The 21660-nt window shown below is 44.9% G+C and overlaps 1 protein-coding gene across 4 annotated transcripts in view; it reads left to right on the top strand.

Moving 5' to 3' along the window:
* Positions 1-21660, top strand: part of PRKCZ (protein kinase C zeta) — a 264054-nt gene that overhangs the window by 188353 nt on the left and 54041 nt on the right. For all 4 annotated transcript variants that reach the window (XM_040427515.1, XM_040427522.1, XM_040427535.1 and 1 more), the window contains one exon: positions 11360-11441. In XM_040427515.1, coding sequence (XP_040283449.1) covers positions 11360-11441 — 82 coding nt within the window. The remainder of the gene's footprint in view (positions 1-11359; positions 11442-21660) is intronic.

The raw sequence follows: 21660 nt of genomic DNA, 5'->3' as shown, positions 1-21660 counted from the left end.
CTTGGGTGTAACGAGAGCAACAGTGACGCCCTCATTGCACCAAAAGCCTAATTTGCATATTAACAAATAAATGTCATAACTGGGGAACGGAGCCTCAAATTAACAAAATACAGCATTTTAATCAGATGAACCACAGCTATGTGTCCATGCAAACCGTTTGCCAGTGCAGCATTGAATGGGAATGTCATCAGAAAATAATCTAGTCATGTTTTTGTTAAACACATTTTAAAGCATTTTTGGTAATGTTATATTTAAAGAGGACCTTTCATGGTTTTATATTAATTGAGATAAATACCTTTTACTTGCGTGGTACCCCCCGCTGATGATGCCACCCTGCCTGATTTTTTTTAATTTTTTTTATTACTGCTCGTACGCCCTGCTGTGGCCCCCCCCCCCCGTATTTTTCGCGCTCAGTATGCTTATACTGAGCATCGGTACAGGGAGGAGGGGATGCCAGGGTTTCCTTCTCCCTGGCTGTGCCGCGATCCAATCACAGCGGAGAGCGTCACAGTCAGGGAGAAAAAAAAAGCTCACCTTCTCCCTGGCTGTGACGTTCTCCGCTATGATTGGATCGCGGCACAGCCAGTGAGACGCCCATTGAGAAACCCTGGCGTCCCCTCCTCCCTGTACTGATGCTCAGTATTGGCATACTAAGCGCGAAAAATATAAGTGGGCACAGCGGGGCGTACAAGCGGTATTTTAAAAAATCAGGCAGGTTGGCAGCAGGCAGTTGGTACCCCACAAGTAAAGGTATTTATCTCAATTGATATAAAACCATGAAATGTCAATATATTTATATAGAAGATAGAAACCAATTTCACTCAATCTCCTCTTCTCATCAGATTAATCCACTGATGATCTAGCTGCACCTGTCTTGGAATTAAATAATATAGAGAGATAATATCAGAATATGGGAAACATCTGTGCTTAAAGGGAATGTGTCATCAGAAAATGACCTATTATTTAAATCACGTTTTTATGTATAAAACATAAATAACATATTTTTTACGAATTTTTGGTGGTTATTTTTAATTTCCCATGTCAATATCTAATAGAGATGAGCAAATCAAAGTTGACTAAGTGGAATTCGATCTACATTTTAAGAAAATTTCAATTTGCTCCGAATTTCCTCACGCTTCGTGGTAACTAATTTTTTCCTAAAATGGCTGCTGCACATGTTAGGACATGGAGCAAAGAACTCTGGGAATGAGGGATCACCCACAATGCCATTCATGCAGCCAATCAGCCCTGTGATGTCACAGCCCTATAAATTACCTCAGCCATCTTGGATTCAGACATTTTCCAGTGTACTTAGTGCAGGGAGAGACGTCTGCAGGCGCTAGGGACAGTGCTAGGAAAGACTTTAAGACTTTTTTTTGGCTGCATAGAAGTTCAGGGAAAGAGCATTAGAAGTGTAGGGAAAGGATAGGGAGGAATTATTCCATACTATAAAAGGAGAACAGGGTCCAATAGGGGAGTGTACAGCCTGGGTAATAGGGGCAATCCTATTACACCTTGCTGCACTGACTGGGGATCCAAATTGCCAATATACAGCTGCTTTCAGGTTTGCAATAGATGATATCTCTGTAATTCCAGCAAAACTTGCTTGTTATTGGGGTGCAAGTGCTGTGTGATACAGCCATTAACAGGGTGTATTACTAGGAAATACTTGTAAGTCTTATTAGCCGTTCAGCAGTGCAGTTATATGTTCTAAATCCTTCTTTTGGGGTGTATTAGTGGAAGAAAAGGGCTTATTGTACCGTTCAGTAGTGCAGTTAAATGTTCTAAAGCCTTTTTTGGGGTGTATTAGTGTAAAAAAAAGTCTTATTAGCTGTTCAGCGGTGCAGTTATATGTTCTGAAGCCTTTTTTGGGGTGTATTAGTAGAAAAGAAAAAGGCTTGTTAGCCATTGTGCGGTGAAGTGACAAAATTGCAGCCTTTTTTGCGGTGTATTAATTTCCATTTTATTTATTTGATCTAACAGTATGTCAGACAGATAAGTGCCAGGCCCTACACAGGGGGGGGGGCAGAGTCCTAAATGTTTCTGGCGCAGGCACAGGGCATGGCAGCAGGGGTCACTTCGAGAGGCCTGAGCTGACCAGCAACCCAACAGTGCTTGAATGGTTGACTCGGTCATCCACTTCGTCCCAAGTGACACCTCAAGCCAAGAGTCGGTAGGTTCATCAGACACAACCCTTCGTTGGCATGGCCCAGGAGCAGGCCCTGTACCCTCACCTGTCCTCAACCTGCCTCTGTTCTTTTTACTGTTCCCTCAGGCAGACAAGTATTATATGCTGTGGGATCAGCTCCACTATACAGCGAGGACGAGCTACTACAGGACAGTCAGCAGCTACTGCCCAGCCAAGATCTGGAGGAGACATCTGCCGCTTCCTCCTGTAGGCTGGCAAGTAGTGATGAGGAGAGTGGCGTGGGAGCTGGTTTTGCGAGAGGTCAGGCTCCTGGCTCAGAGACCGTTGAGGAGGAAATCAGTGACTTACAGACAGTACTCGATGATGATGTAGCCGGTCGCAATTGGGAGCCGGGTGACGAAGGGGCTTCATCATCGGGAGAAGTGGGTAGCAGCTTGCGTGTGATGCAGCGGCAGAGCCAGCAAGTCGGTAGCTTGGCCAGGAGTCAGCAGGGTGGCAGCAGTGGAAGTTCGGGAGCCAAATGTGCCCGGGTTAGACAATCTGCTTTGCAGAAGCCTACCTGCCCGGAAAGTAGTGGTGCAGGGTTTCACAGAGGCAGCGGCCAAAGCAGTCAGTGCGGAGTGTCGGGGGTAAAATCCACCTACTCTGCGGTGTTGCAGTTTTTTGTTAAGCCCCGGAGGAGGTGAACATGGCCATTTGCCGACTCTGTGGGCAGAAGGTGAAGCGTGGCCAGGATGCCAATGTTGGCACCACGGCCCTGCGTCAACATATGCAGCGTCACCATAAGGTGGCATGGGAGAACCGTAGATCCGATGTGGTGGTCCAGCCTGATGCAGCAACCGCTGCATCACCCAGTGGCACACACCCGATTTCAGGCAGTCAACGCTCTACTATCTCAGCTGAAGGGAGCTGTCTGTCCTTCCCATCATCTACTGGTCCTGATGCTCCTGGTCCTACTTCTCCTCGTCACTCATTTCGTCAGCAGTCGATCACCAAAGCGATTTCCAAGAGACAGCAATACGCGCGTGGTCATCCTATGGCGCAGAAGATAAGCGTGCTTCTGGCCAAGGTGCTGGTACTGATGGCGTGTGCCGAGCCGAGGTGGAGAGTCCCCAGCCGTCATTTCTTTGCCAAAAAGGCAGTACCAGCCCTGCACAAATATGTAGAACAGAAGGTGGGCCAGTCCTTGAGCCTGTCAGTGTCTGCCAAAATGCACGGCAGCGCCGACGTGTGGGCCCGTAAAGGACATGTTCTTTACGGGCCCACTGGGTGAATGTGGTTCCAGCCCAGTAACTTGGCCAGATGACGCTGCTTTCGCCTCCATGTTCTCATGCCGTTGGTCCTGCGACAATATCCGCCTCTGCCTCCTTATCCGTGTCCTCAGCCTGTACTGCAGGGACAATTCACAGTGCTCCTCAAGCATACCACATATGCAGGGCACGGTGGTGTCACGCTGTTCTGCACCTCGTTTGCACAGGGGAGGAACTGCTCCGTGTCCTTCTTCAAGAAATTAAATCCTGGCTTTCTCCTCGACAACTCAAAATCATGGTGACCGACATTGGGAAGAACATGGTGTCGGCGCTGGGTCAAGGAGGGCAGAGCCATGCGCCTTGCATGGTGCACGTGTTTAATCTGGTTGTCAGGCAGTTCCTGAAGTCTTCCACCCATCTGCAAGACATCCTAAAAATGGGCAGGAAATTTTTTATGCACTTCAGCCACTCGTACACCGCCAAGCACCCCCTCCTTGAGCTGCAGCAGCAGATTGGCTTACCCCAACATAGGCTGATATGCAACGTTTCCACCCATTAGAATTTCACCCTCCATATGTTGGACTGACTATACGAACAGAGAGAGGCCATAAACGATTTCTTGATGATCCAAGCGGGCAGGAGTACTCCCCTGTGTAACTTCGATGTCAGCCAGTGGCAGCTCATGTGTGACACCTGCTGTTTGCTCAGGCCTTTTGAGGATGCCACATTATGTCAGTCGCCAGGACTACGGGGATGAACAATGTCATTCCACTGCTTCATATCTAGGGGTGCACCGAAATGAAAATTCTGGTCCGAAACCGAAAATTCAGGATGCCCTTGACCGAAAACCGAAACTGCCTTTTTGCCCAAATACTTTTAAAATACTTTTTTTTTTAATGATTTTATTAATAATTCTTTTTCATGAATGAAATTCATCTGTGGGTGGCGCTGTTATGGAGAGGGGGATCTGTGGGTGGCGCTGTTATGGAGAGGGGGATCTGTGGGTGGCGCTGTTATGGAGAGGGGGATCTGTGGGTGGCGCTGTTATGGAGAGGGGGATCTGTGGGTGGCGCTGTTATGGAGAGGGGGATCTGTGGGTGGCGCTGTTATGGAGAGGGGGATCTGTGGGTGGCGCTGTTATGGAGAGGGGGATCTGTGGGTGGCGCTGTTATGGAGAGGGGGATCTGTGGGTGGCGCTGTTATGGAGAGGGGGATCTGTGGGTGGCGCTGTTATGAAGAGGGGGATCTGTGGGTGGCGCTGTTATGGAGAGGGGGATCTGTGGGTGGCGCTGTTATGGAAAGGGGATATGTGCACAGATCCCCCCTCCCCATAGCAGTGCCATAGACCGATCCCCCTACCCATAACAGCCCCGGCCCTGCTGCTCACAGCATCACTCACTGCATCTTTATTTTACCTTACAATCGTGACGCTCCAGTAACAACTCTGCAGGCAGAGCGGAGGACGGCGTAACGTCACTTACTCACATGACGCACCTTCTCCGCCCACTTTATGAATGAAGGAGGCGGAGCAGGCGCGTCACGTGAGTAAGTGACGTTACGCCGGCCTCCGCTCTGCCTGCAGAGTTGTTAGTTACTGGAGCCTCACGATTGTAAGGTAAAATAAAGATGCAGTGACAAAGTAAACCGCCCGCCCGGCGCCCGCCCGCAGATGGTGGGTGACAAATCCCACACCCCATATTTTCGGCCGATATGTAACAATATCGGCCGAAGTGGATTAGGTGCATTTTCGGCCGATATTTTCGGCTGCCGGAATTTCGGTGCACCCCTATTCATATCCTGGAACAGATGCTGGTAAATCTGGCTGGTCAGAGGCCTACTTCTCACGGCCACATGAGCCCTGTGCGGGCTGAACTGGAGGAGGAGAATATTGGGTAGTTTTTATACACAGGTGAGGAGGAGCAAGAGGGAGATGAGGAAGACGAGACAGATGACCCAGGCACACTGTGGCATTATGCAGTGGAGATGGAGGCAGGGAGTCCTTCCAAGTCACTTACGCAAATGGCCCACTGCATGCTCACTTGCTTGGGTAGTGACAGCCGAATTGTCACCATTTGGCAGAGGGATGACTTCTGACTCACCACCTTGCTGGACCCTCGCTACGGTCCAAAATTGTGGCCCTTTTACACCTGCTGAGAGGGAGGACAAACTGAACTACTATAGAAACATCCTATGTCCATCTTCTCGCAGGTCTGACTGGGGGGACCCTCTGCGCTCTTGTTCCACTGCCATGGCTGCTGTGGTGGGGTTTGGGGGTAGGAGCAGTGCCAGCTCCATCAGTAGCAGCTTGAATCTAGAATTGATGATGAGCAGCTTTCTTAATCCGCCTAGTGAAGAAACTACTCACCAGCAGCAGCAGCTAGACCTGGAGCAGAACCTGAACCAGTAGGTCGTGGCATACTTGAACAGCACCCTGCCACGCCACATTGAAGATCCGCTGGACTACTGGGTAGCCAAACTGGATTTATGGCCGCAACTGGCCAAGTTTGCCCTGGAAAAACTGTCCAGCCCGGCCAGTAGTCTGGCATCAGAGTGGGTATTTAGTGCGGTGGGGGCCATAGTTGCCTCAAGGAGAACTCTCCTATCCACCTAAAATGTGGAGAGACTGACTTTTGTCAAGATGAATCAGGTGTGGATCAGTCAGGATTTCCACCAATGCTTGATGCATCAGACTAGATCATCCATGGTGCCACACCAACACTTTGACAAAAGAGACCAGTTTCTTCTGGCTACCTGCCTGAGCTATTCTGATGCTGCCACACATCTGATACCAAGTGCTCCTTCTTACACCCAACATCGTCAGCGGGTACTGTGGTCTCCTGATGCTGCCACCTCACCACTCTGGTCTCCTCATGCTGCTGTTGACACCTCCACACTATGTCATTGTGCCACTCTGTGGCATCCTCATGCTGCTGCCAAATCATCACTTTGTGGTCTCCTCATGATGCTGCTACCTCAACACTGTCATTGTTCCACTTTGTGGTCTCCTCATGCTGCTGCCACATCACCACTCTGTGGTCTCCTCATGCTGCTGCCACATCACCACTCTGTGGTCTCCTCATGCTGCTGCCACATCACCACTCTGTGGTCTCCTCATGCTGCTGCTACTTCACCACTCTGTGGTCTCCTCATGCTGTTTTGGATCCACTCCTGTTTTTTTCTTGTTTTTTTTGTTTTGTTTTGGGGGGGGGGGGGGGGCTTTAGCAATACAGATGGATTGCTGACCGAGTGAAGGCGGATGCTCAACAGACAGGATCCGTTTTTTGTGGGTTATTGTTCTGACGGATCAGAGGAATGGCAAAATAATCAGTGACGTCAACACAAACTTACTGCTGACACCCTCTCCACTCTGTCGGGGGGCTCTACTTGTTTAAGTGTTTAATAGAACAGGTTCTGTAGACATCTGTGGAATCGGCTGCCGACAGTGTAAAAAGAGTGCGCTTCTTCTTGACGCTAACATTGACCTGTAAGGCTGAGTTCACACTTGAAATAAGTGAAGTGTGCAGTAATCCTAAGCTGTCATGTGCGTGTCATACTGACTCCCAGTATTGTTTCACTACCACAGCAGACTCCCTATGCGTGTTACTGCAAGGCACAGTATTCTACACCACTATACAGGCTCTCTGAAGCCAGAAAATAGGTGTTTTTTAACGTGAATAAATTCAGATTGAATCAAATCTTTTCGGAAAATTTGTCGAAGCCGCCGAATCGAATTTTTGAGAGATTCGCCCATCTCTAATATCTATAGTTAAACAAACACCATAAAATCCTGCAGTTTTTGCACTGGCCACTAAGAATAATAATAAGAGCCACTTCTTGGTCTGTACAGATCACTTTACTGCAGTTACCTTCTTATCTGTCATTGTAATCCTGCCTGTAATATATCACACCTGTGGATAGGACACAGGATACACCAGTCACAATAGGTGATTGCCACATCTTTACTCCCTTCTGATCTCTGCACAGGTCACAGAGCATGTTTAGAAAACTCTCCCATAGAAGTCAATGAGGTCTCCTCCTGATCATTGTGTCTATGGAAATTGTCTTAATGCTTTCTACATGCTGTTCAGAACTGCTCAGGCAAGATGGCTCCCCCCATAATTATGTTCAGAAAAAAGAGAATTTAAAAAATGTGCAATTGGAAAATAAAAACTATTCAAAAAAAAGTCGTTATCTGGTTTTAACTGGTATAAAAAAAAATTGGTGGCACGTTTCCTTTAGGCACACAGCTAATATATTCACATGAACAGCCCAAAACCAAGAAAGCTTCTTATTTATTTGCACTCCACTTACAGCTAAGATTGTGACTTTCCAGTCCAGTGTTACCATAGCAACCCATTAAAGTGACAGCTAGGACTCTGAGAAACAGGATTCCTTGTTTTTTTGTACTTGGATGACTTTGCAGCAGCCTCATTGTGAGACAAGCATCTAAAATCTGACTCTGAGAGACTGCTTGACTTCTGTGGGCAAGTTTTGCAGTTGGTCTTTTAGTTTTACGGGTGGCATGCAGTTGCAGATAAGATCTACATAGATGTAGCAGTGTTAGCTGAGGTTAAGAAAAGAGGTCCATAAGCCCCAATACCTGGCACATCCTCTGTACAGAAGGCTCCACTTTTCTAATCTCAGGCGACTCCTTTGGCTCTAAGAAGATTCTTTGAGACTAGAGACTGTTTTGTTATACCTGATTTTAAGGGTGTATTCATAGGTGGCATAAACGCTGGTTTGCCGCTGTGGATTTGGGTACATTTTACTGTAGCAATTACAGGGATAAATCCAGCGGACTTAATAAAACATCAGCTTTATTGCAGTATTCACGTTAAAGTCTGCTCCAATGATGAGCGTTTTTTTAATGTGAATACTGCAACAAAGCTGATGTTTATCCGCTGGATATTTCCCTGTAATTGTTGCCATTGTTTTGGGCTTGGACTGGCCAAGGTTCCTTGACGGGACTTACTGATTTTCTTCATTCTTGGTGCTGGATTTTCCCTGTCTTCCCTTCAAAGCATTTTACTGTAGCACAAGAGGGAGTAAAATTTTGAAAGGGTCGTCCCATTACAAATACTTAGCCCGTATACAAAGGATAGGGCATAAAAATGCCTGCTTGGCAGAGGTTCAATCACTGGGTCCCCACCAATGATGAGAACATGTTCCTCTGGTGGAATAAAGCTATAGTCACACATGCGCACTACCACTCCATTCAGCTCTATAGGACTGCTTGAATACAAGTAGTACAAGCTCTCCGCCAGCCACATAGAGTTGAATGAAGCTGTAGCTCCATTCAAACTATTAAACATGGAGCCTTCATGGTTGGCAGGGGTCGCAGCGGTTGGACCACCAACAGTCAGACACTTACCCCACAACCTGTGACTAGGGGATAACTTTTGCGACCACCCTTTTAAGAAATCTCATCCACAGCGTAAAGTAACCTCTGGTGCAGATTTTAAATCCACAGCTGTCAATTTTATGTCGTGGATACCTGCCTCTGCAATTTATAGGGTGAAATCTGCAAAAGGAAAAAAAAAATTTGCTGTGTTTCCACAGTGGAATTTCTACTTTGCAAAATCCACGATGTGTGGCCATACCCTAAGACTGAAGTTTTCTTGTGGATTTGCTTTGCATATTCCACACTGCAAAATACAATACAGGTTTATAGGATTTTCCTATACTCATCTGCATGCTGCAGTTTTTTGTTTTTTTTAGAGGCTTTATTTCCTCATGTGGATTGGACTGTCAGATCTGCAGCATACCTGTTATTTTGTAGATTTACTTGTGGATTTAATCCACTACAAATCTACAATGTGTCAGCGTACCCTAATGGCGGGTTTACACAGCCCGATTGTTGGGCAGATTATCAGGAATGAACATTCCTACAAACACTTGTTCCCAATAATCTGTCCGTCTAAGGCTACTTTCACATTAGTGTTTTTTGCTGATCTGTCATGGATCTGCAAAAACGCTTCTGTTACAATAATACAACCGCATGCATCCGTCATGAACTGATCCAGTTGTATTATGTCTCTATGCATTTTGGTGCACTCTGTTTCGTTCAGTTCAATTTTGTCCTTATTGACAATGAATCGGAACAAAACAAGTGTTTTCTTCCGCTATTGAGATCCTGTGACTGATCTCGATAGCGGAATTGAAAACGCTAATGTGAAAGTAGCCTAAATGTGCAGCCATTGGTGCAGGCAACTAAATAATGCAGCTGTAAGAGGATGAGTGATAGCAGTAGCCATCGCTCATCCTCATACTGTGGAGGTGATCTCTGCATGTAAATGCAGCAATTCCCCCCCACTGAACGAGCAGCCGACTGTAATCGGACCATGTAAACCTGCCTTAAATTTTAGTAGCTGTCATGTGTGCAAGGCATGACTCCTACACCTATATCACTGGCGAGATACATGTAGTGAACACCATCAGATTACAACAGCAATTCAGTGGACTCGCTGTTAAAGGAGGCTAACAAAATGACCATGAATCAACGCTAAACCCATTGTTGGGCTGTAGTAACATGTTTTATACACTACAATTATGAACAGTAGGACAACTAGGCATAAAGTACAAATAAGTATATATGTATTTTAGTAATACAATAATGTGCACAACTACTACCACCTTATAAATTTGTATTTTTCTTTACAAAGGAAAGACCAGGTTCAATCTAAAGTGTGTGTGTGTGTGTGTGTGTGAGCGCTCTCTCCTTCAATTCAGATGTTGCAAGGAGACAAGGATTTCAGCATCACCAATGCCTTGATCTACTGGGCAGTAGGCCCTAGCTAGAAATGTATGTCAGCAGCTTGCTTCCTCCCCCATTAAAATAAACTTTTTGGGGGCTGTTGGGGGAAGTGGCTGTTGGCCGAATGAGTGGCTTGACTTGTTATTGGAGGAGAACAGATTGAGATAGCGGAAATATAACTTTTAACTTTTATCCAATATTGAGTTTGTGGAGGCAAAAGGGCATGAAAGAAGAATGTTTCCTCTGTGTTTAACACATACTAAGCAAGTGTAAAGAACTTGATAATGACCTTGCGAGTCTACCAGCTGCACACCAAATGCCTCATTCCTTGGTAAACTTAATGTCCAAGATGCGGGCAAGGGGTGGAGAATGGATGACCTGCAAAGTCTGCCCCCTTCGTATGTCTATGTACGATGTTTTGGAGGGGTAAACTTACCCCACTTTTATATATGGGGATCTATTGCTACCAAATAATAGTTCTTAAACCGCACAGATGGAGAAGGATATGTTGACTTCGGCAGCTTCATATCTATATTAGCTGTTCCTGTATGAGAAATTGTAAGATTTATGTGCTAAATCCATTCACCTACATTGTTCAGCTTCACTCTGGGGACTCGTCTGCTATCAATACATATATATCTGCTCCTTTGTATAGGGATTACGTAGGCCTGTATTTGCTTATTTCCTGTTGGTGATGTGAACCAGTGCGGGATTCCCTCTTCATTGTCACTCTGATCATGTCCCATGGATTCTCTTCTACCTTTTCTGTAAATTGTCACCTTGAATTCTACATCAGTGTAAAGGAACCAGAATCGATCATTCTTTTATTTGCTTCATTTCTGGAGCTTTTTTTTCTCTCTGCCAATCTATGAGGATAGCTGCGTAGCTTTGTCTTTTCAAAGAGCTAGATGTGGGTTAAGAGTGCATTAATAATCGAAATGTGCACGATCAGCCATCTGAACGCCAGCTGCCTTGATGAGTCCTGTTAAGGAGCAGATATGGTGGTTAAGATGCAGCCCACGTTCTGCTCCTGTTCTTATATTTGCCAGAGCATGAACCTCTTCCGAAAGATATGAAGATGTGTTTTGAGCTGTTCATTGTCATGTCGAGGACAGCACGTTAATACAGGGTCTGCAGCCTCTGGGGAAAGTCTGCATTTTTTTTTGTCCTTGTTATTTCTCATGCTGTAACTTGTATCTTTAACAGGATTCGGTCATGCCTTTCCAGGAGCCGCGAGTAGATGATAAAAGTGATGAGGGAGATAACCCCCCAGAAGAAACAGATGGAAGTAAGTTGTGCACAGGTCTGAAGGATAACCTGTAAACCGGAGCACATCACTGGTACAGGAACTGTAATGTAATTGTAGTATCTGTGGTGGTGATGTTTTCCCCTCAACTAACCTAAAGCAATTAGAAAGCTATTAAGGAAGTCTTTGGGTGTCAGACAGAGACAGAACACATGAAGGGTGTATTACATGGCTGAGTGACTTTGTCCTTCGACTTATTCAGTACAACGTGGCATTGTCTGCACTCTGCCTCTCATGGTTCTGGGATTCGCATTCCTGGACAAAAGTAGCAGTTCATTAACACTTATTAAATGGATTTTTCGAGATAACATTGATGGCCTCAGCTTAAATAGGCTATCATTGTGTGATCAGTTCTGTACTGCATTAGAGAAAAAGGAGTGCCACAGTCTCTTCACTGCAGTAGCACATACAGTGACTTTCTTGTGTATGTGGCCTCTGGACAGGCCTTCAATGTTTCTTCTGAAAGTAAACCTTAAAGGCTATGTACACCTTTTAGGGGCTTTTTTTTATTATTGCATTGTACTCCTATTGAGCTAAAAATAATTTTTTCAATCTTAACTTAAAATGTTGAGCCCTTTTCTCAGGACAGCGTTGAGATTCGCTAGTACCAATCTCTTTATTTTTGCAGTTTCCCATGGGGCAGCTCAACTGAAGGCTCCTTATCTTTGCTTTATGACCTAAACCCTAATCATAGATTAATTCTTATCTTACTAATAAGATTGTGGCTTAAATAGGCATTAATGAACTTTTAGTAATTTAGAGATAGGGTTTATTAGCGCAAAGTGAAAGTACAATTCACACAGCTAGACAGGCTAATAGATTTTTCAGTCATTTCAGTGTCTGAGGTGCAGGCGCCATTCTGGAACCCGCACGTATATCCTTAGAATGGAACCCGCAAAGTGAAGGAAGGCACACCGTGCATGTGCGGACATTCTCCATTCATTTTTATGGGAGTGCTGAAAGTAGCTGAGCGCTGGTTCGGTTATTTCCGTCAGCACCAAAGAAGTGAATGGAGCAGTGGCCGCGCTTGCGTAATGTGCTTCCCATTCATTTCAATAGGACTGCTGAAAATATCCAAGCGCGATGCTCAGCTATTTATGGCATTACCATAGATATGAATGGAGGGCAGCTGCACATGCGTGGTGTGCCCTCCTTCACTTTGCGGGCTCCATTCTAAAGATTGGTCCTAGCGATAAGCCCCCAATGTCTGAGGTGAGACAATCCCCTTAAGTCCTCATGCACACTGCTATATTCGATTTTTGATTTGCAAAAAAAAAAAAAATGGAGAAATTCTGTTTTTCTTTCACTCCCATTATTAGAAAGGGTTATTCTCATCCGCAAATACAGACCAGAATAGGACTTTCAATGAGATTTGTGGATCTGTGAATAAAGAAAATGTTTGTGTGCATGACCCCACAGAAATGAATGGAACAGTGTGCTATCCTTTTTTTTTCATGGATATCTGATAATAAAGTTTAAAAGAAAAATAAGGTTGTGTGCATTAGGGCTCTTTCACACTTGTGTTGTTCTGTTCCGGCATAGAGTTCCGTCGTCGGGGCTCTATGCCGGAAGAATCCTGATCAGGATTATCCCCATGCATTCTGAATGGAGAGAAATCCGTTCAGGATGCATCAGGATGTCTTCAGTTCCGGACCGGAACGTTTTTTGGCCGGAGAAAATACCGCAGCATGCTGCGCTTTTTGCTCCGGTCAAAAATCCTTAACACTTGCCGCAAGGCCGTATCCGGGATTAATGCCCATTGAAAGGCATTAATCCGGATCCGGCCTTAAGCTAAACGTCGTTTCGGCGCATTACCGGATCCGACGTTTAGCTTTTTCTGAATGGTTACCATGGTTGCCAGGACGCTAAAGTCCTGGCAGCCATGGTAAAGTGTAGCGGGGAGCGGGGGAGCAGTATACTTACCGTCCGTGCGGCTCCCCGGGCGCTCCAGAGTGACGTCAGGGCGCCCCACGCACATGGATGACGTGATCGCATGGATCACGTCATCCATGCGCATGGGGCACTCTGATGTCATTCTGGAGCGCCCCGGGAGCAGCACGGACGGTAAGTATACTGCTCACCCGCTCCCCACTACTACTATGGCAACCAGGACTTTAATAGCGTCCTGGCTGCCATAGTAACACTGAACGCATTTTGAAGACGGATCAGTCTTCAAATGCTGTCAGTTCACTTGCGGTGTTACGGATCCGGCGGGCACCTCCGGCAAATGGATTACACAACGGATCCGGACAACGCAAGTGTGAAAGAGGCCTTAGACATAGTTGTACACAGAGGTGTTGCTACATTTAGGCCATGCAGATTTTGCTGCATTTCCCCAACTAATTTGCAGCAACATCTGCGCCAGATTTCACATTTTGAATTGCAAAGGGTGACAACCTCTATAAACATCCACACACAAAGAATTGACGTGGCTATGGATCTCAAAATCCACTTAAACAGATCAATTACACACAAAAAAATTCTGCACTGTGTACATGAGATTTTGAAAATCTCTTCTACACTATTACGCTGCAGATTTTCTGCACGGAAAATCCACACATAATATGCAATGTGCAGGTAGCCTTGGCCTTTTTTTTGTGGTGTAGAGTCTTGTTGACTAAGAATATACTTGTCAGCCTCTTACACTAGGGATTATTTCACAGAAAGGTAATTAATCAGTTCGTTTTTTTTAGTGAATAGTATAAAGATCAGAGGATAACTCAAGGGCTTATTCCATACATTTCTTGGTTAGACATTTATAATAGTAATTTAGTTAAAAAACAAAACATAAAATCCATAGAGAATCAATACTAATTACACAGTAGCGATTACCTATACTAATTGGAAACTGTCCATTTGTGGGATGACCAAAAGCTCATTAGAATGCAGCCTTGTAGGAGATGCTCCAGTGGTGCAGACTAGAGATGACCAAAGTTTTGAAAAATTTGATTCGGCAGCTTCGACGAAGTCCGGCAAGAAATTTGATTAGTTACGAATTAATTCATAATGAATCGCTATAAATTAGGTGTACCTAGGCCAATCTGCCTAAAAGCAGCATTTTCAAATCCAGCATAAAAAACTATTTCAGATGAAATTGGAGCAAACATATGTTAATACAATGGCATCCATCCTTTATTGAATTGTAGTTTAATTTAAACTTCTGTTTCTGTTTTAAAGAACAGGCAAGCTGATCCATTCGACAGAAGGCTGAAAACCAGCAATACGCTGGTGTGAACCCACCTTAAAGGGCTTCTGTCACCCCCCAAAAGTCATTTTTCATTTTTGGGCTAATTAAAATCCTTATAGTGCAATTATTCAATATATATTGCTCTTACCTTTTTCTGTGGCTTAGTTTCTTTAAAAATATGTTAATTACCTCGCTATCAGCAAGTAGGGCGGTTGCTTGCTGGTAGCCGCCGCATCCTCCTTTAAAAAAAACGCCCCCTCCTCCTGTTGATTGACAGGGCCAGCGAGCGCTCACCTCCTCCGGCTGGCCCTGTCTGCGTTCCAAATCTCGCGCCTGCGCCGTACCAGTCTTCAGTCGGCGCAGGCGCACTGAGAGGAGGACGCTCGTTCGGCCGCTCCTTCCTAAGTGCGCACTGAGAAAGGAGCGGCCGAGCGAGCGTCCTCCTCTTAGTGCGCCTGCGCCGACTGAAGACCGGTACGGCGCAGGCGCAAGATTTGGAACGCAGACAGGGCCAGCCAGAGGAGGAGAGCGCTCGCTGGCCCTGTCAATCAACAGGAGGAGGGGGCGTTTTTTTTAAAGGAGGATGCTGCGGCTACCAGCAAGTAACCGCCCTACTTGCTGGTAGCGAGGTAATTAACATATTATAAAAGTGCGGTTTTTAAAGAAACTAAGCCACAGAAAAAGGAAAGAGCACTATATATTGAATAATCGCACTATAAGGATTTTAATTAGCCCAAAAATGAAAAATGACTTTTGGGGGGTGACAGAAGCCCTTTAAGCCATATTCTTCCCGATTTGTGGCCCAATCTCAGTGTGCTGGCCAAGTGTCTAATAAATTTAATAAAAAGTAGTATAATGTAGTGTTCCCATGACAGAGTGGGGAAGGTGGCAGTAACAGTGACAATGGTGGCCCCATGACAGAGTGGGAGGGGAGCAGCAGCAGGGGCATACAGCACAAGACGATGGCAGATCATAGTAGAAGCAGAACCCAACAACAGCCGTGTGATAGCTAGGCCCAGTGGCATGCATAACCTTTAAAAATGTAACGTGTACATATCAGTAGGCCATGAAGCACCATTGTAGGAATAGCAGTAGAGGCAGCAGCACATGGCCAGAAGTAACTTTTTGCACAATATTCCAGTGTACCAGCATACTACTGTATGATCATTAGTGGCAGAATGATATATTCAGTTGCATCAGGCACCAGTGTCTGGAAATGCTGATTGATCCACGCCTGATTCATCTTTATGAAGGTTAGTTTCTCAACATTTTGGGAGGAAAGGCGAGTTCTCTTAGAGTGTCTGTGAAGGTTCTCATTTATCCAGGTCATAGTATATCTGTAAAGAATAAATCAAGGCAACTGGACTTACTGTAGATTTCTTGAAAACGTTTCACTCGTTCTTCCAACAAGTTTTCTCAATTCTGAGTGACTGTACAAGAATTCTCTGGGAATAAATATGTAACTGAATCAACATCTGGTAATTATACCCAGCATGGGGTCAGAGGTCATTATACCCAGCATGGGGTCAAAGGTGTTGATTCCATTATCCTAATTGGAGTCAGTAGGTGATAATGAGTTCTCTTAGAGGTAACTTCAAGTTTACATGACCAGTAGTACAGGGGAACTTGGATCGTGGGTGCAGGGAGCAGTCCAAGTATGCCACCACCTGCTGGTTTAGGTTCTGCTGCATGTCCCATTGCTGCTGGGTAGTTTCTTCAGAAGGCGGCTAAAGAAAACTGGTCATCAGAGACTGTCCCCTTGCCAATCATCTTTCTCTGCATCCCCTCCAGTATGTGAAGGAGTGGAATGACCTCATTCATCCTGTAGTTCTGCCAACTGACAAAGTGGCCGCCTCAAACTGCCTGACCAGATGGCACATGTCGCGCATGAGCTGCCACTGGCTAATATGGAAATTACATTGTGGAGTAAACCTGTCCGTCTATTGCATTAAGAAATCATTGACTGCCTTCCTCTGCTTGTACAAGCAGTCCAACATATGGAACGTGTAGTTCCAACGGGTAGAAAAGTCGCATATCAAGCGATGTTTGGGAAGAGCATTTTGCCTTTCCAGCACAAGGAGGGCGTGTTTTGCACGGTAAGAGTGGCTGAAGTGCATGCACAGTTTCCTGGATATTTTTAACAGCTCTTGCAGTCCATTGAAAGACGTGTGCCATGCAGGGTACATGGGTCAGCCCTCCCTATTGATGCACAGACAAAATGTTCTTCCCTTTGTCAGTAACCATGGTTTCGATCTCCAGTTTGCGAGGAGACAGCCAGTATTCGATTTTCCTGGTGTGGCTCCATTCAGCCAGGCTGATGAGGTGCAGAACCCCATGACAATGCCTAGCTTTGCATAGGTGATATAATGGAGGACCATTGTTAACTGTGCCTAAAGGGGAGGGTGTGGACAAGGTGGAAGATGAGGAGGCAGAGGAGGACATTGGCGCAGAAAGCCCAGCATTTCAACGCGGAGGTGGCATTGCCATCACCTGTCCAAGTTCTTGGTGTGCCTGGGCTGGAACAATATTTACCCAGTGGGCTGTGAATGACCATAGTTACAACCATAGTTACAACTCCATATGTCAGTGCTAGCGTAAAGGCCCACCTTCTGCTCAACGTATGTGTGCAGCGCTGGAACAGCTTTTTTGGAAAAGTAATGTCAGCCTGGGACTCTCTACCTTAGGTGGGCACAAGCCATCAGTTCTCTGAAATGTGTAGAGACAACTACATGTAAAGCGAGGGACTGTAGTACCAGCAATTTGGCCAGGTGCACATTCATCTTCTGCACCACTGGATGCACACATACTATTGTCTTTTTGCAATTGCCTCTGTTATTGATTGCTGTCGAAACAAGTGACGAGGAGGAGGAGAATCGGGAGCAATCAACGACGTTAAAGTCAATGGGAAGGAACGATCGCTTCCTTTTGCTGACCTTGTCAAGCCCTGAATGCTGGAGAGGGTTTTCAGGTCTCACCTGTCTCTTGCGCACGTCCCTGACCTCTCGCAACATGTGCTCCCACCCGACTGTCATCATCAGTAGTTGCATGCCTAAAGGAGTCTGCAGCAGACCTCTCCTCCAAGTCTGTGCTGGCCTGTAACTGCCGACTGTCCTCACAAAGGTTATCGTCACTGTAAAGCGGAGCAGAGCCAGCGGCTGTCATTACTTGGTTAACAAACTGAGGAGCAAAAGAAAGAGGCAGGTTCAGGACAGCTGAGGGCAACTAAGCGTGGTGTTTGTATCGGTTGTAACTTGAGATGATTTTAACTCCTTTAGGACATTTTTTGCAAATCTGACCAGTGTCACTTTAAGTGGTAACTTTAAAACAGTTTGACTTATCCAGGCCATTCTGAGATTGTTTTTTCGTCACATATTGTACTTCATGACACTGGTAAAATGAAGTTTAAAAAATTCATTATTTATAAAATATACCAAATTGACAAAAAATTTGTAAAAAATTGCAAATTTCCAAGTTTCAATTTCTCTACTTCTATAATACATACTAATACCTACAAAAATAGTTATTACTTTACATTCCCCATATGTCTACTTCATGTTTGCATAAATTTGGGAATGATATTTTATTTTTGGGGGATGTTACAAGGCTTAGAAGTTTAGAAGCAAATCTTGAAATTTTCAAAAACCCACTTTTTAGGGACCAGTTCAGGTCTGAAGTCATTTTGTGAGGCTTACATAATAGAAACCACCCCATTCTAGAAATGGTGATAAAATTTCAGAATTTAGATTTTTTTTGGCAAATTTAGATTTTTTTCCAGTAACAAAGCAAGGGTTAACAGCCAAAAAAATGCTATATTTATTGCCCCGATTCTGTAGTTTGCAGAAACACCCCATATGTGGCCGTAAACTACTGTACAGGCACACAGTAGGGCGTAGAGGGAAAGGTGCGCTGTATGGTTTTTGGAAGGCAGATTTTGCTGGACTGGTTTATTTACACCATGTCCCTTTTGAAGCCCCCCTGATGCACCCCTAGAGTAGAAACTCCATAAAAGTGACCCCATCTAAGAAACTACATCCCTCAAGGTATTCAAAACTGATTTTTACTAACTTTGTTAACCCTTTAGGTGTTCCACAAGAATTAATGGAAAATAGAGATAAAATTTAAAAATTTCACTTTTTTGGCAGATTTTCCATTTTAATAATTTTTTTCCAGTTGCAAAGCAAGGGTTAACAGCCAAACAAAACTCAATATTTATGGCTCTGATTCTGTAGTTTACAGAAACACCCCAAATGTGGTTGTACACCGCTGTACGGGCACACGGCAGGGTGCAGAAGGAAAGGAATGCCATACGGTTTTGCTAGACCGTTTTTTTTTTACACCATGTCGCATTTGAAGCCCCCCTGATGCACCCCTAGAGTAGAAACTCCAAAAAAGTGACCCGATTTTAGAAACTACGGGATAGGGTGGCAGTATTGTTGGTACTAGTTTAGGGTACATATGATTTTTGGTTGCTCTATATTACACTTTTTGTGAGGCAAGGTAACAAGAAATAGCTGTTTTGGCACAGTTTATATTTTTTGTTATTTACAACATTCATCTGACAGGTTAGATAATGTAATATTTTTATAGAGCAGGTTGTCACGGATGCGGCGATACCTAATATGTATATTTTTTTTTATTTATGTAAGTTTTACACAATGATTTCATTTTTGAAACAAAAAAAATCATGTTTTAGTGTCTCCATAGTCTGAGAGCCATAGTTTTTTCAGTTTTTGGGCAAATATCTTGGGTAGGGTATAATTTTTGCGGGATGAGATGACGGTTTGATTGCCACTATTTTGGGATGCGTATGACTTTTTGATCGCTTGCTATTACACTTTTTGTGATGTAAGGGGACAAAAAATGGCTTTTTTTTATTTTTTTTACGGTATTCACCTGAGGGGTTAGGTCATGTGATATTTTTATAGAGCAGGTTATTACGGACGCGGCGATACCTAATATGTATACTTTTTATTTTATTTACGGTATGTAAGTTTTACACAATTATTTCATTTTTGAAACAAAAAAAAAATAATCATGTTTTAGTGTCTCCATATTCTGAGAGCCATAGTTTTTTCAGTTTTCGGGTGATTATCTTAGGTAGGGTCTCATTTTTTGCGGGATGAGGTGACTGTTTGATTGGTACTATTTTGGCGTACATATGACTTTTTTGATCACTTTTATTACCTTTTTTGGGAAGTAAGGTGGGCAAAATTTCAATTTCATCATAGTTTTTTATTTTTATGGCGTTCACCGTGCAAAGGCACAGCAGCCCCCGATGGGAGAGGGAGGGAGCTCCCTCCCTCTTAACCTCTTCGATACAGCGGTCCCTACGGACCGCGGCATGGAAGGGGTTAAACGCCTGACATCTGTGCCAGCACAGATGTCAGGCATTTCAAGCAGAGTTTCAGCAATGTGCTGACACTCTGCAAACCGCTCGGCTATCCTGAGAGAGGGGGCGGGCGGGCGGATGATCGCATGCCTGCCCACCTTACCCTCCCTGCCGCACTAAAACGCACCTCCCCTCCCCCTTAAAATAAAGGTTATTTGAAGTTTCTGATCCCCGCGGGGATCAGAAACTGCCGAAACCACTGCAAACCGCAGGTCTGAATTGACCTGCGGTTTGCTGCGATTGCCGACATGGGGGGGGTCACAGGACCCCCTGGCGCATTTAGCCAAGGTGCCTGCTCAATGATTTGAGCAGGCACCGGGTTCCGATCACCGCCCGTTGGGCGGCGGTGATCAGAACTATACATGACCTACCAGTACGTCATGTGTCCTGAAGAGGTTAAAGAGCGAGTCCACCATTCCAGTACAGCTGGAGGACAGTGGCAGCTCTGGCCTGTTGCTCTGTTTGCTACCACCACCCCTTCTGCTGTTACTTGTGCCAGCTACAGAATCATTTTTGCCACTGCCCGTTCCTTTGGAGGGCCAAGGAACTATCTGTTGGCCATAGTGTATAACAACTGTATCACAACAGAACGGATTATCTACGAATTTTGGTGCACTGCACAGTTATGTACACAGCGATAAATTAGACTTGCCAGTAACAGTGGCCTCTAATACTGACGCACAGTAACTCTACAGCTAACAGAATGGAATAGCTATGAATATTGGTGCACTCCAATATACATGGCGATACATTTTAGCATAGTCTGTAGTTCAGCAGTGTCCTATGCTCCCCCTACAGTCTCCCTCTCCAGTATTGTCCTACACTCCCTGTTAAGTTTTCAGCAACACAGTCCCTAGTGCATGAGAGTCCTGTCATGTCTCTCCCTGTGCTCAGCTCACAGGAAAATCACGGCAAACGCATAGGATTAGGGTTTTATAGGGCTGTGCCTAGATGTGAAATCACAGGTGGATGGCTACCGGCGGACTGGCTGGCTGCATGGCATTATGGGTGATCTTGCGTTCCCAGACTTGTCTCCTCTACACTTACTTTCACTTTCTAACACATGTTGCCACCATTTTTAGTTTTACTAAAATTCGGACTGAATTCCACTTTGGATGCTTTGCTCAACACAAGTGCAGACTATTCCCAATGTTATGAATTCTGAATTAGGAAGGAGCCACACACAAACAACGAACAAACTAAATTGTAAACATGTCATACACCGTTGTGATGCAAAGTAAAAAAAAAGGTTGCTCACTGGTCTATGGTGGGAATTGATTAAGATCATAGTATAGGCCCGTGATGGCTCATCTCCAGCACTCCAGCTGTGGTAAAACTACAACTCCCAAGATGCACACTTGCTTGGCTGTTCTCAAAACTCCACAGAAATGAATGGAGCATGCTGGGAGTCGTAGTTTCACCATAGCTGGAGTGCCAGAAGTTAGCCATCACTGGTATAGGCTCATGCACATGAACTTATTTTGCATTTGTGTCTGATACGTATTTTTTGCTGATTGCAGACAGACCCATTCATTTTTATGGGCCTGAAAAAAAGACAGCACCTGGAAGTCATCCGTGTGCTGTTTGCATCCATATGTCTGTTATGCTAATTAAAGAACATGTCC

This window comes from Bufo bufo, chromosome 1, assembly GCF_905171765.1.
Source record: "Bufo bufo chromosome 1, aBufBuf1.1, whole genome shotgun sequence".
NCBI classification, from domain to species: Eukaryota; Metazoa; Chordata; class Amphibia; order Anura; family Bufonidae; genus Bufo; species Bufo bufo.
The sequence above is the reverse complement of the archived record's forward strand: the minus strand, read 5'-3'. Positions and strand labels throughout refer to the sequence as shown.